A 12,437-nucleotide genomic window follows, 5' to 3' on the forward strand; every position below is an offset into this window, starting at 1 on the left:
AAAAAAAAAATTCAGCTAACAGTCTTCCTTAATAGGGAACTATGCATGTCTTTATTCTATAATAATAAATAATACAAAAATATTGTTATTTTCCGTCAAAACATTACTGTGTGTGAAATGTATGCCAAGGTGCATGTGGGGAGGTCAGAGGCCAACTCTGTAGCTGCTTGTCTCCTTTACCTTCATGTTGGCTCCAAGTATAGAACTGGATCCTAAGAAAAAAAATTGTAGGCTATTTTCTAGTTACTTAAGTTTATCCTTTCATCTCAAATTTTTTTGTATGTTTAAAATATGTGACATGAGCCAAGTGGAGGTGTAAGGCTTTAATCCCAGTGCCCGGAAGGCAAAAGCGGGCGAATCTGTGAGTTCAAGGCCAGCCTGGTCTACAAAATGAGTTCCAGGACAGATAGGGCTGTTACATAGAGAAACCCTGTCTTGAAAAACCAAGAAAAAAAAAAATACATCATGGCCTAGTATGGTGGTACATGCCTGTAATCCCAGCAACTAGGGAGGCTGAGGCAGGATGGTGCCTGCGAATCTAGAACTAGTCTAATCTGACGGGTTTTAGGCCATCTTGTGTGATCCCGTCTCAAAGCTTAAAGCAAAAAAATTAAAAATAATATATTAAGTACCTACAAAGTTCACAAACTATTAAATACAAGTTATTATTATTAGTAATACATTCTCAAAACCTTATTAGCTTTGTATTAACCAACTTTAACTTATATAACAAAGTACCACAAATTGAATGGCTTAATATTACTCTCAAAGGTGCCAGTAGGGCCATGCTCTCTCACAGGTTTCAGGTCATACTTCTACTGTAGGGACATACCTCATGTTGTTCACCCATTCAAAATGTGGTAGACATCTGGGTTGTTTCCATTTGTGAAATGAAATATATAATGTTTACAACACAAACATTCTTGCGAGTTTTACGTGGACCTGTTTAAATTCTCTTGGGTATAGATCTAGGAGTGAAATGATGGGACTACGTAGTAATCTTATATTTAATTTTTGAAGAAAAACCAACTTTCCTAAAATAGTTACAACAATTTACATTATCAGCAATATATAAGTGCTCCACTTTTTCCACAACCTCACTAATAAGGAACATTCATGTTCTTAATACAGATATCTATAAGTATGAAATACTGATTCACTTGTGATGTATGATGTTCAATTTTATATGGTATCCACTTTCAATGCCATGGTAACGGCTACGAAAGATAATGTCACTGAAGCATACTGAGCAAAGGATACATATTTGAAAATCCAAGTATCATATACATTAACATATGTAAATTGCTATTTTCAATTATCATTAGATTATCATCTATCTTTTTATCTACCACTCTTACAGTCAGACATAAATACTGGCTACAACAGAGGCAACTCTCCCCTTCCCCCAACATTATTTAAAAATAATTTAGATAGGCTAGAGAAGGCGGCTTATGCCTATAATTCAACCACTCAAAGGTTATGGCAGGTCGATCTGAGTTAGAGGGCAGCCTGGATCACACAGTAAATTTCAGGCCAGTTTGGATTACTGTGGTGGTTTGAGTAAGATTTGGTCCCCCCACTGGCTCAAATATTTGCCTCCTAGTCACCAGGGAGTGGCATTATTTTAAAAGGATTAAAAGAATTAGGAGGTGTGGCCTTGTTGGAGGAAATATGTCACTGGACACTCTCCACCTATGGATGGGGATGAAGCTTTCAGCACCTGCTAGTGTGCAGCCATGCTCCCTGCCATGATGCTTATGAACTAAAATTCTAAAATAGTTATGGATGCACCCAACTAAATGCTTTCTTTCCTAAGAGTTGCCTAAAAGTTGGTCAGAGTCTCTCCACAGCAACAAAACTGTGACTGAGATAAAACTAATCCTTAAAATAAGACAAGCTGAATAATAAATCAAGCTAGACAATAACATCAAAGCATTTTCAAAGGTACCCTACTTCGTTTCCCTGGGCTTTAGTGTTTATTACTTGACAAACAGCTTAAAGTTTTGGAGTATGTAATATTCACTACTATATGCTAAAACTTCCTCAACACTGGACATAATAGTTAATTATCAGAAATTAATCAAATTTAGATCAGGAACAAAGTACTTTGTGTAAAAAATTACTATTAATTCAGAACTCGCTATTAAATTAAAGAAGCACAGAAAAGCTGGTCTCCCTCTTCTGTTCTCACATCATTCTTAAAGGCAGGTGACTAAGATGACATGGTCTATTATGAAAGGTGTTTATTCACAGGGTGACTGAAACTTTGAAAGCAGTGTAGAATACTTGGGGGAGGACACTGAGTACTTTGTCCGGTAAGAGAAACACCTACCAACTGTGAAGTGGTACAATTCATTTTTTTTTGACAACACCGAGTACCCATTTGGCAGCTCAGATATACTGTCAAGATAGGTGAGGTTCACTTTTCGATTACATATTCCAACTCTCTAAGTGTCAGCAAACACTGCTCTGAACCAACAGTTTGCTTTCTCACCCTGGGATGGGTAGCTACTGCGTGGGCATGCACGTTCCATGCTCCTACTCTGTGGTTCTAAGGGTCAAACCTGAGCAGTCATGACAGCAAACACCTTTAGCCACTCAGCCAACTTACTAGGTCCCAGAATCAAGTTTTATTTTCAAAAATTCTTGATTTGTGGTTAGCTGAATCTAGTGATATGCTCTGAGATCACAGAAAATCAACTCAATGACCAATTACTGAAAAGCTCATATTTACCTGTGTCCATACTTTGGTTCAACTGTTGATCACTTGTTTCTCCATCTTCACTGATATATCCAGGTGGTGGCGTTTCTACAACAAATCAAATATAGTTGATTTGATTTCAGCTTTTTCTCCCAGTTACCATATGCAAGCAATGAGAAAACCAAAAAAAAAAAGGATGTATATATGTGTGTGTACACACACACGAAACATCATCCAAAGCAAACTTAGATACTACTCTCTATGTGTATACATATACATCATTATATAATCTGTATCTTGTAGATGAATCCCTAAAGCAGATCTGTAACAAAACCCAGTTTTTCTGGCATATTTTCTTACACATTAGTTAACATCTGGCTCATGCGTATGTATTCTGAAACAGTCAAGAGCTTAACTACAAAGATACCTCTCAGTAGGATTCAAAGACATTAGTATTCTCGCTCTTTTAAACTAGTGGACACCATGTACAGGCACGGACAATCACTTGGGAGAAGACTGATGTACACACAGCTGGGATTTCAAAATACACTAAACTGTACTGAGCAGGTTACAGTAGCCTGACTCAGGATTGACCTACCCTGAATCCACCACCCCTGCTTAGATTTCTAACTGCCTGACAGTTCTAAATGCCTAAGCAGAAACAACGTAAAGTACTTGCTGAAAATATTAGGATTCTAACATCATTTCCAACACATTTTTGGAATAAAATGTTTACATTCAGGAGGCACCTATAAAACTTAGTAAACTTCAAAGATAATAAAAACATGCATACAATTTTATCATTTCTGATTTTAATGGCAGAAGTCCAAAAAATTTCAACAGTGTATCATTTTCAATTTTTAACAATAACTCAAAATAATGCAGACACACACCAGAAAAAAGATTCTGACATTATTCAAGGAGGCAAAGGCAGGAGGATCCCTGTAAGTTCGAGGCAAATCTGGTCTACACAGTAAGAGTCAACTTGTCTTTAAAACAAACTGCCTCCCCTATTCTCATTTAGAAGTCCAGTATGGCAAAAAAAAAAAAAAAAAAGTATCATAGATCCAAATTAAAAAAATACACACTATTTTAAATATTAAATGTAAGAAAATTTAAAAAGTTGAGATCCGACAGTCTCAACATTGGTGTTTCAAAGGTCTAAGACGCAAAAAACTCAACTTTAAGACACTTTATCTCATTCTATTACCACCCTCCATTATTATTTATTTATAAACTGATAAGTTATCAGCATTAAAATAATGATAAAAGTTCTTTTGAGGGACTGGAGCAATGGCTCAGAATTTGAGAGCAGGTATTATTCTTGCAAAGAACCTGAACTCAGTTCCAGCACCAGGTCAGGTGACTCAACTCTAGGAAGCCAACACCCTCTTCTGAATTCTGCGGGTATCTGCACTGACATGCAAATAGACATACATATTACATATACTTTAAATTAATAAAAATAAAATTGTATTTTATTTATATTTATTCAAATCTAATTATTTGTTCAAATATTATATTGAAAATAAAAATTATAAAAAGAAATAAAAGTAAATTCTTTGGTTTTGCTGTCAATGGGAGCAGGAAAGCCTGAGTGTCCAGAAAAACTGATGCATTTCCCTTCTAATTTGCTACTTTATCAAACACTAACATTTAAATAGTTAAAAGAATAAAGGAGGGAAAAAAGCCTAAACTTCTTAACATTAAACAAGAAAGCATTCTGAATAATATTGCAAGTAATTCGCTGGTGTGTGTCTCAGAAGACTGCGATACGCACACATTTTAATTTGTCTGCCTTATGAAGTAACAACAGTTGCCACGTGAAAGACTTAAACGCTTCACTTTGTGTCACACACACAATCCCACTCCACTTCTAGCCAGTATATAAAAAATACTCAATTCTCCCAAAAAGGAAATGTTTCAGTTTATGATTCTTCTCTTCCCTCACCTCACTCCTCTTCTTTACTAATGCCACAAAAAGTTTCTATACACTAGCACCTGGGGGCTAAAAGCAGGTTGGCATAGGACAGAGAAGCCCTTAAACTGTACTCTTTTGAAATAAATCAATACTTAAATGAGCTATTAAAACCAATAAAACTCATTTTTCCCTAATAATTTAAAAATTATCTTCAATGGACAAATACCATTTTTATAATGCCAAATAAAAGTATTTGATTCCCTGCATATTTCTTATTGCATAAAATAAAAGCTGAAATGGGATAAAAAAAATCAGAAAAAGATGAGGGAATGGAAGAGGCAGGTAGGTAGGGATTAAAAGACATAAAAACTTCAGAACACAAATAGTTCCTGATCAGTTTCTGCAAACAAAGAATAAGTATCTGTCTTTTTTCTAGTAAACAATAAAAACTATAGAGTTGATACTGAATCGTGAAATATTACTGGGTCACATAAAACAAGAGATAAGAGCAGAATCTGAGCTTCAGCAAAATAGCTCAGCAGGTACAGTGTCTGCCACACAGGCCTGGCAACCTCATCAATGTACCGCATTCAAGCAAAGGTGAATCCAGTTGTTCCCCTCCTTTCACCCCACATACTCCACAGTTTTTACCAAAGAATTTGAGAACCACGTTGCTGAATTCACTCATTTTTTCAGAATTACCTTAGGCCCAGAAGAAATATAATCAAGCCCTTTATTTTCCTCAATGTGTTGCTATCTATAAAACTAAAATACTGCACTACTAAGTGTTTATTCGCAATAAGCATCAGCAAATTCCCCATAGGAAATGACTGCTTAGAGATGCGTGGTTATGTCTGTTCCAGGGACATAGTATGATCACGCTCTGAACTCCTCTCTACTTCAGCAGATATGACAAACTTACTAGGATCTTTTTCTTACTCCTCAGAGTATTTTGTTTAAAGTCACTGGAAAGAAAAGGAAATTAAAGTAAACCTTTTATCAAGATAAACCGTTTAATGTGTTGGGCGCAGACCCTGCACAAAACCATCCCCACAAATCAGACTTCTCCATCCAGAGCCAAGAACATTTTGAAAATTAAACCACATTACTAACACTTGGCATTTGTTACAAGATTGCTATTTACCTAAGTTTTAAGAGATTTTCAAGGCAAAAATACCTGGGATGTAATTACTCTGTGGCTCAATTCCTGCTGGGAAATTAGTGTTTTCTGGAATGGAGTGGGTATAATCATCCAGAGGCGGCAGTTCTGTCAGGATCTCTGTGTGCCGAGGCACTAATACTGGAGGCAAAACTGCAGGAGTTAAAGAAATCAGAGTTAGTGGCAAGTGTGCTAAAGGGGAGGGGTCTTTACTCAAGGTTTTCACAGACAGAAGGCAGCAGCTTCACTTTTCAAAGTCTTGGCTCACCTGTCTGGTATTATGACACCTAGAACCTGACAAATCTCATCATGGAGCTGACTTATGGAACTCACCATTTAAGTTCCCAAACTAAGGCCTATTTTTTACTTTGGGGAACAATCTGGCCCTGTCAATATTGCATTACCATAGGAATTTATAAAATTCCACTAGAAATGGTGAGTGAAAAATCATCACTAAAATCAGATGTAAAAATTTTTCTAAGACTCTAGGATTTTTTTTTAGCTCGCTAAATCCAAAGTCCTAAATAAACTTCACTCTATTACTTCTCTAAAAATGCTATCACTCTGAAAGCAGTCAGAGTGGAATGTTGAAGGTAGGTACCAGAGAGACACATGGACCACTTTCAGCAGACAGCAAGTCTGTGACATTTCCTCGATACACACCTGCCTGCCCAATAGAGTACGTTCCCAGGAAGTGGACACGCCCCTTTTTCCATGAAGTTTAAAAAATAAGAAAGCATTTAAAACTTCCACCAAGCTTTACATTAAAATTTCCCGGAGGCACAAGGAATATTAGCCTTTAGTCAGTCTTTTAATTTAAAACCAGGAAAACAAAACCAAAAACCACCTGGTTTGCCTACCTGGTGTCTCAACTCTCTGGTAGTGGTAAGGATTTACGCACACTTCATCTTTTTTCAGATTAAAAGCATATTCACAGTTTTCAATTGCCTTGAGCTCATGATGGCTGTGAAGGTCCGGCCAGCGCCATAACCGGCAATATATAACATGTGGCAGCCCTTTCCGATGCGAAACCTGAAGACGGCCATCAAGAGACCTATTCGGAAGCAAGGGGAAAGAGGAAGGCATTTTTAGAAGGAGAGACGAGATGTCATCAAAAGGGATGAATTAATACACTAAGAGCACAATGAAGGAAACCACAGCCACTGAGTTAGCTTTAGTGATATTCAGGAAGAACAGTGCACTCAGGCTTGGATCTGATCAAGCAAGCAGCGGCACTAGCACCTGTCTCCTATCAGTGTCGTATAACAACTCACATGCCAACGGAAGGCTAACTTCGTCGGCAGGTGGTCTACAAAGTGTTATTTGGTTATACTTGAAAATTTCATGTCTATTTTTAATAAGCTAAATCCTCAAAGGCATTAATTCTGAAGCAACTGGTTGTCAAAAAAGGAAGTAGTATGAAAATGGTGGTAAATACCAACAATGATGTGACAGTAACTTATTGGGACTAACGTTGTTATTCAAGTGTGACTTTTAATATCTGAGGCTTATTTATGAAGCTCACACAGAAATGCGAATGGTGATGAACGTGAGATGAAATGGACAAATACCAATGGGCTTACAAGAGAATGATTAAAAAAAAGATGACAGAAAAACAAGTTAGCCTACTGTTAATTGTGATGTAAGCGTTCATCAGATACTAGTATAACAATGAGATTAACAAGAAATTTAGAAAAAACTAGAATCTACTTAAAAATTAGGCCAATAACAAATCTGTCTAATCTTGGACTACAGTTGAGTATAGAACTATAAAAAGGACTTATTCTTTATGGGACACAATCATTGAAAGATTCAAAACTAAAATTGCATTGACCAAAACATCAGTTGAAACATTTAATATATTTTTAATACTGGCAAGCAGATAATTTACATGCTATGCCTTCTTTACAATAAGTTAACATCCTAGGCAAAAGTTACGCTATGCAACCCCGTCAAGGTCTTCCAAAGCACACCCTCCCACCAGGTCTCTAGGGTTCAGAGAGGGCAGAATATTCACCTGGTTTGTTCAGAGAAGCTGTAAAGGCCTGTTGTATCCCACTGATCTACCGTATTTGGTGTACTCAGTCCCCAAATTTCAGAGCAAGTGCTGTGCATAAATTGAAAAACAAAAAGTTGATGTGAACATGGAAGCATGGTTATTCAAAGTACCATGATGCAAAGCATGGAGAATGTACAGAACACTTCCTTCACCCAGAAGATATACATGGCTTCACCCACCATGGGTCACTGCTGGCCACTATATTTTCTATATGAAGGAAGCCAATAAATGGAACATGTGACTCCAGATAAGTTATGATTATGTTTTTATATGAGAACACCAATGCTCACTAACCTAATGCAATCATACCTATAACATCCTTTCTAACTTCCTCTACTCAAAGACTTCATCCTATGTCATCAACCCCACTAACAAGGCTTCAGTTCATTACTCAGTTTTAAAAAAACAGCAACAATAACAAACCCACTTCAATTAAAAATAGCTGTCAACTGGTGCTTTTAATATAGAAACAGTCCCACTGAAAATAAATACTTATCATTGAGTGTGGTAGCACACACCTGCATTCCCAGCACTTAGAGGATAAAGGTGAGAGGAAGAGGAATTCAATGCTTGTCTAGGCTACCCACTAAATTCAAGGCCAGCCTGACCTATGAGATCCTGTCTCAAAAACAAATACGTAAAATAAACCAAGCAGACACACCCAGGACTAAAATGCCCCAGTTATCCGTCTGCACTACAGTCTCACTGAAAGCTGTAACTGTTCTCTTGCCGTCGTCTATAAAGGGCACCGAAGATCACTAAAGTCAATCCATACAACACATCTTAAAGTTTCTTTTCGCATCTTTCCAGAGTATAGGCAAGTCAAAATCACTATTACTGCTTCATCTCAAAGTAACTACTGGCCTGTGGGCAAAGGGAAGAACTGAAATGGAACTTTCAGAATGGAGTTTTGGTGGCCTTATCTTTCAGCTATGGAGCTATACTCTTTAAATTAGTCAAATATATTTTTTGAAATTCAATTCCACTTCACACATACTACCAAAATCAACAAAATTTAAGAAAAAGGGAACATTTCTAATAACCTTGAAGAATAAATGACTGGTTAAATTTTACATTTTCTCACCATTAGTTAGAGAACTGGATCCACGAAGGGCAGTGGGAAAGCACAGGCTCCCCTGAGGAGTGGCTCTCGACCTCCTCAATACAATTCCTCCTTGCAGTGACCTCCCCAACCATAAAATTATCTTGTTGCTACATTCTAACTGGAATTTTGCTACTGTTATGAATCATAATGTAAATATCTGTGTTTTCTGATGGTCTGAGGTGACCCTTATGAAAGGGTCTTTTGACCCCCCCAAGGGGTCATGACCCACAGGTTGAGAACCACTGATCTAGACTGACCCAGGGCCCCTTAAAACAGCTATCTGGTTGCAGGACACCCCTGATTTAGAGTGCAAAGTAACTAGAACTGAACAGTTGCTGGGAAAGGGGAGAAAGAGAGGGACAGAGGGACAAAAAGGAAAAGGGGAAATACTTAGAAATTTTCCTGTATTGCCCTGGTATGTTTTAGACAGCCTCACTTTTTAACAGTACAAACATCACCATACTACGAATGGGAAAAAAGTCAAGAAATCTCAAGGTCCAAATCAGGAGCAGAAGGAGAGCGAGCACGAGCAAGGAACTCAGGACTGCGAGGGGTGCACCCACACACTGAGACAATGGGGATGTTCTATCGGGAACTCACCAAGGCCAGCTGGCCTGGGTCTGAAAAAGCCTGGGATAAAACCGGACTCGCTGAACATAGCGGACAATGAGGACTACTGAGAACTCAAGAACAATGGCAATGGGTTTCTGATCCTACTGCACGTACTGGCTTTGTGGGAGCCTAGGCAGTTTGGATGCTCACCTTACTAGACCTGGATGGAGGTGGGCGGCCCTTGGACTTCCCACAGGTCAGGGAACCCTGATTGCTCTTCGAGCTGATGAGGGAGGGGGACTTGATCGGGGGAGGGGAAGGGAAATGGGAGGCGGTGGCGGGGAGGAGGCAGAAATCCTTAATTAATTAATTAATTAATTAATTAAAAAAATAAAAAAAAGAAATGAAATAATAATATAGATCTTCCTCTTGTGATTTTGAACTGAAATGAATAGTATACAGCTGATTAAAGGAAAATAACGGCATAACTGAGGCTGTTCTGTCATCGCATTAGAAGAACATTTCACTCAAGTTCCCCTGAGAACAAGAGGACCACCATAATCTAGGGCACAAAGCACTTAAACTGTGTTCTATTGGGAGTGAAATAAAGCAAATAAAGAGCAACGGGTAAGAACATGAATGGACAGACGCATGACACAGACCTTAGTCTACTTCAGCCCGACCCCGGTCATGCCCCCATGGGGATCCTGTCTCTCACCTTCTCCGTTCCCTCAAACGGAAAAGCTTATTTAAAAACATCAATGCTGGCTAGCAAAATGCTTGCTTGCTTGCTTCTTTCATATGTAGTTCAAGCTGGCTTGAAACACACAAACGTGCTTCAGCCTCCCAAGGGCTGGGATTATGGTTGTACATCACCACACCCAGCCAAACACTCTAAAACGGATCCACTGTGTAATGTACAAAGCCACTAAAGTATGTGTAGTTATTAAAAACACAACTTTAACATAACTAAACACAAAGGCAGATAAAGGGAAATTCATAGATTTATGATCCAGACAAGATTCTCCAAGCATAATACAGTAAGAGCCACCAGAAGGTTGAGGAGACTGATCCTACATCACAAATCCTCCTCAGCTCAAATGCACACAGACACAGAGCATACTAGCACAGAGCAGACTCCACTTCCAGCAAAGGTCAGGAGCTTCAATTAGGTAATTTTCCTCAAACCACAGTTTTAACCACCAAATATAAAAAGCATTTAAAAACAAAGTAGAAAGACCGGAAGATGCAAACTGAAAGGTGTCAACTTGCAGGTAAGGAATGTTGCATTGGATGAGAGCTGCATTCCCAAGACTTTGTACTTGAGGGAAACCCCCAGTCTCAGTAACTCAGGATAACCAGAACTCACACATAAAACTGCAGCTTAACAATAAGTAAATAAAGGAGCCACTGGGGAGGGATCTTCAAACTATGACCTATGCATGAATCCTTGACTGACACACATGGACAAATCCACAGCGGTTGAGGAAACCAGTACTTAGAAAAGCGCAAAGAACTGATAATGCAATGGTTTCCAACAGTAGAGGAAAGTCTAGATTTTGAAGCTACTAAATACCTGCTAAAACAAAACCCAACTCTTCAGAGGGTAGGACAACAGTACAATGCTGTTTCACAGAACCAGCACACAACTAACAGTCACACAAACAGAAACAGATCGGATGTGAGCTTTGGAGTAATTATTACAAATATGCTCATGAAATTAATGAACAGATCGGGAATCTCAAAAAATGTAAACTACAGAAATGAATCAAACAAATGCTAAAGCTGAAAATTACCAACTCCAAAATAAAGAACCCAATGGCCAAAAAATAAATTAATGAACATATACGTTAGTACAAATTACCTAACCAAGCATAGTAAAATAAAAAATTCAAAAAAAGAAGTCTTAACAATGTGTACATTACATAACAAGGGTAGACACAAATTGAAATAAATTAAAGTCTAGAGGGAAAATGGTTGAAACATTTCCAAGTCTTAAAATATTTTCAACTTAAAAAAACAAACAAGCAAAACACCTGAACTTTTAAACACCGAAGAGGCCTAGTGAACACCAAGTAATTTAAACTAACTACCCAACAAGTAATGGCAGGCCACACTTTCTTCTCTTAGAACCCTTCTGGTACAAATCCTTTTCAACTTTCTGAGCTCCTCTCAAAGACCCTCAGGCAGGAATTCCTGAGGGTTCACACCCCAACTCCAGAAGTCACCTGAGTAGGCGACAAGTTAGCACTTAGAGGAACCTCTCTGAACTGACATCCAGTGGCCCTTCTATTCTCTCTCTATCTCCACATCTTTGGCTTTCCCTGCATCCTTACTTTTTTTCCTTTAATGCTCAGTCATCTCTACAGAAGTCAAACTGAAATCACATCTTCCCTCCCTGTAGAAACTACAAAATAAGACCCATTCTTGCTGCCTTTAAAGTCTTGTCTATTCTGGCAGCCGCCAGAGCAGAACAATCCATTACAGAGGCAGAAAAACAAAGTCTGAAGAAACAAAGAAAGTTGGAAGACAATGGAACATCTTTACAGAACTGAGAGAAAAGAACTCCTAACCCATTAGTCCACAAACAAGCAAAGTGGCCTTTGCAAAGAAGTCAAGATACAAATATATACTGTGGAACAGAAACTTAATCAACTTGCTTCTAACAGACTCTGCAGGAAATAAATACTAAAGTTCAGGATAAAGGAAAATTACAACAAAAGAAAACCTAAAATTATGAAAAAAAATTAAAAGAGCTGAAAATGTTAATAGTTAAAGATAAAAGATGGTATTATTTTCTCACAATGTCTAAGAAATGGAGGGGATCAAGAAAACTTTGCAACTGAAAGAATACATAGATAGATGTAAGTTCCAGGGAATCAGACACCATTTTCTCAACTCTTTGAGCATACACACAGTACACACACATACATGCAGGCA

The 12,437-nt window shown here is 38.0% G+C and overlaps 1 protein-coding gene across 3 annotated transcripts in view; it reads right to left on the reverse strand.

The window, feature by feature from the left end:
• Smad2 (SMAD family member 2) overlaps positions 1–12,437 on the reverse strand; it is a 62,295-nt gene that overhangs the window by 11,006 nt on the left and 38,852 nt on the right. For 2 of the 3 annotated variants that reach the window (XM_041639172.1, XM_041639173.1), the window contains exons 3-6: positions 7,799–7,888; positions 6,642–6,835; positions 5,800–5,934; positions 2,735–2,809 (exon numbers count right to left, since the gene is read on the reverse strand). In XM_041639172.1, coding sequence (XP_041495106.1) covers positions 2,735–2,809; positions 5,800–5,934; positions 6,642–6,835; positions 7,799–7,888 — 494 coding nt within the window. The remainder of the gene's footprint in view (positions 1–2,734; positions 2,810–5,799; positions 5,935–6,641; positions 6,836–7,798; positions 7,889–12,437) is intronic. The other variant, XM_041639174.1, reaches the window with a different exon arrangement.

The sequence above is a fragment of the Microtus oregoni genome, unplaced genomic scaffold (assembly GCF_018167655.1).
Source record: "Microtus oregoni isolate MIOR12 unplaced genomic scaffold, Mior012 000057F_ref0000458, whole genome shotgun sequence".
Classification (NCBI taxonomy): domain Eukaryota; kingdom Metazoa; phylum Chordata; class Mammalia; order Rodentia; family Cricetidae; genus Microtus; species Microtus oregoni.